The 3187-nt window shown below is 31.5% G+C and overlaps 1 protein-coding gene across 1 annotated transcript; it reads right to left on the bottom strand.

Annotated features, from left to right (window-relative positions):
• Positions 1-324: 324 nt before the first annotated feature.
• LOC106708415 lies at positions 325-2362 on the bottom strand. The gene is made up of 3 exons (XM_014499926.2): positions 2064-2362; positions 1581-1693; positions 325-513 (listed from the first exon to the last, which is right to left on the bottom strand). Exons 1-3 carry the CDS (start codon positions 2353-2355, stop codon positions 325-327), a joined length of 594 nt encoding a protein of 197 aa, XP_014355412.2. The 5' UTR covers positions 2356-2362.
• Between the last annotated feature and the right edge of the window lie 825 nt (positions 2363-3187).

Raw genomic sequence — 3187 nt, 5'->3', positions numbered from 1 at the left:
ACATTTTTAATAGTTTAGATAGGTAACAGCACATTTGTTTAGCCAGGGCTCATTTGCCTTCCATGAGCACCAGTGCAAATAAGTATTTAAACAAAATAGCTATTATTTTAGTACAGGCGCCCAAATATAATATATTAAAGACTTGCATGGTAAGTTTTTTTAATATTTTATAGCAAGCAGATACACTTGAAATAAAGCACCATAAAATAACGAAAACAATTTTATTTCAATTAACAATAGTGGATTTAAATAAATTAATTAAATAAGTTATTTCTTACAAATACGTAATATTCTTAATACAACATATTTCTTTACTTTAAAGACTCATTTATTTTCTTGTTTGTACTGTGTCCATCCTCGGTAAGGTAATGGTGTGTCTATGTCTCTCCTCTTCCGGTGATGTCCGTGCCCAGCGTAAATCACTTGGTGATCGTCATGGTCGTCGTTTGAAGCTAGTTTCTTGACCCCTACGATAGCTGACAGCATTAATGCTAGCGCTGATACAGCAAGTGCCTGGAATATGATAGCATGTTACGATGCGTGTTTTTCGACCAGTTCTAAAATGATATTACCTTGCCATATTTATTTTTCCTACGTACATTTGTGAATCAGCAAGAAAGGCTAGGGACATATCCCCTCCAATTAAGTTTTGGTAGAGGACTATATTTAATAAACTATATACTTGAGTTTTACTCATAATATTATTATGAACATTCGGAATCAGTTAAAACATAGTAAGTAACTATCATTGTATGTAATATCTGAAAGTGCTATTACATTATTTGACATATAATAAAAGTCTACTATAAAGGTACGATTAGACTATGACATAAATTTCTACATAAATGTCAAATTAAAGTCTGTTTACAGATTTCTACATAGCAATGGACTCGACATCAATTATTGTGTTACAAACAAGACACTCGTGTTCATAGAGATACATTCGATGTATATATTAAGTATATAGTGTTGTAGTCTGATCGTACGTCAAATATATATACAAAAAGCTTAGATTTTTTATAATGTATATGTACAATATTCAACATTTGAAAGTAGCTAACGCGGTCACAACAAAACGAAGAATAACGCGTTTCACTTTGCCACGCGACGTGACCATCGAGATGTGTTTTCCACTTTTCTTATTATATGTACCTGTGTTGTATACTGTTGTACATTTTTCTAATTATAGTACGAACATGTAAACTGTGTGCACACTTTTCTAGTTGCATGTATCTAAAAATTGTAACTGTATTAAAGCTTAGAATTTTATTACTTCTGAATTTTTAACCAAAGGATTTTTTTAAACCGATCTTAAATGTATAGAGAGTTATTAAGGAATTGTTCCCGAACCAAAAATTACTCTGTTTATCTCTAATTATTTTTGAAGATAGACATGTATAGATTTGTACAGTCGGATAGAAACCCCGGATTATCGTGCCCCAAAACAAACGAAATACGAGTATTTTTCACACAAAGTACACAGATCAAAAAAAAATATAATTGCGCTTAAAAACAAATAAAACACGTTATTTTTCACTTATAGACTTTCACTTTCTTAGAGATGTCTGTAATGAATATACCTTCATTGTTAATAGTCCCAGACCGCCGATTCCCGCTGCGCCAACAGTCTTCGCGAACATGAGGCCCAGCAGCGCCATTCCGCCTCCGCCGTCACCCTTGCCTCTACCAGTCGCTGGAAATTTTACCATCGTTTCTTCTTCAACAAAGTATTTCAATTAATGTCAACTTGAGTAATGTCTTAACAAACTACACGGTAAATTTCCACTGGGTTAAAGTTATTGACGTCTCTCTCATTCTGTTTGTAAGAACGCAGATAATATTATGTTGTACAGTGTTTTCGGCTTAGATCTTCATACAAAAACTATTAATATTTCACTAAGGCTATAAGAACTTAATTTATTAATAATCATAGTATATTAAATTGTGTAACAAAATTAAAACGTTTATTGTAAAGATTTTTTACAATATGTGGCTCGCATATTTCCGAAGGTATCTCGAGGTTCATCATGCACTAAGTTACTAAAATTTAATTCAATACTTACCATTGTTATTCTTGTACGATTCATCTACAACCTTCAAGGATTCAGCCAATAAATTAGTGATTTTATCCTTTTCAATTATATTCGGTAATTTAACATGTAACTCGTGTCCTTGTAGAAATTTCGCCATTCGGGATAATGGCGAGTTATCGAAAGATCTGCCTTCATCTTCTATATTATTAGACACCGGTATACTGACTAATTTAACACCATCTGTTATGTCAAAATCTCCATCCAATAAAGAAGCTAAGCTTAAAGATATGAGAGTTAAAAGCACAGAAGCTTTTCGATACATTTTGTCTAAAAGATGTTCGATAAATAAGTTGGAAAAGGAGGTATGAACGCTTTTATAGTGATAGCTTTCAAAAAAATGAAAAACTAAATCGCAATTGCTCTTGCGACGCGAGAGTAAAAAGAATGTGGGTTATTCTGTAACGTTTCGTTACTGATTTTAACAAGATTCAAATTAGCAATACTTTTATTGCTGCGTTATGTTGTGCTTCAGATGTCAGCAGTGGTAATAAACTGTATTTCTACATTTAATTTTTCATAGCTCTGTGACTAAATTAAATTAACGAAAGTATTACAAATAAAATTGAATTATTTGTGTTTGGTCATGTATAAAATAAACAAAGTAATTATGTTGTATTAGTCTTAAAAATACTGATGTTTTATATTTAACGTACAATTTTTAAAATGATAGTTGCAGAATAAGACAACAGACGACATTGAAACATAAACACAAATAAAACAAAAGCAATAGTTTGTTGTAAGCGATAATATTAGTTGGATGTGGCAAACCATTTAACAAACTTTTGACGTATTTTTTTTTTACTTTGAAATCTTTTTTCAAAAAACATTCACAAACACATTTTTTTACTATTATAACGTTTTACGCTTTAATAGTTTTTGATCCCATTTGTAATATAAAAAAAAAAACTTGAGAGGTGTCAAGGGACACCCGGATGGAACGAAGTTCCTTTCGATTAATTAGTGAAGGAGCCAATGTTTATTCTATGAATAAAAAACTTAAGTCTTCACAAGAAGTACATTTTATTTCTATGAATTTTCGTTATATATTGTCACGTTGTTGCCATGGTGAAGTAGCGCTCATTCGTCGTTAACAT

Source organism: Papilio machaon, chromosome 24 (assembly GCF_912999745.1).
Source record: "Papilio machaon chromosome 24, ilPapMach1.1, whole genome shotgun sequence".
Taxonomy (NCBI): Eukaryota; Metazoa; Arthropoda; class Insecta; order Lepidoptera; family Papilionidae; genus Papilio; species Papilio machaon.
The sequence above is the reverse complement of the archived record's forward strand: the minus strand, read 5'-3'. Positions and strand labels throughout refer to the sequence as shown.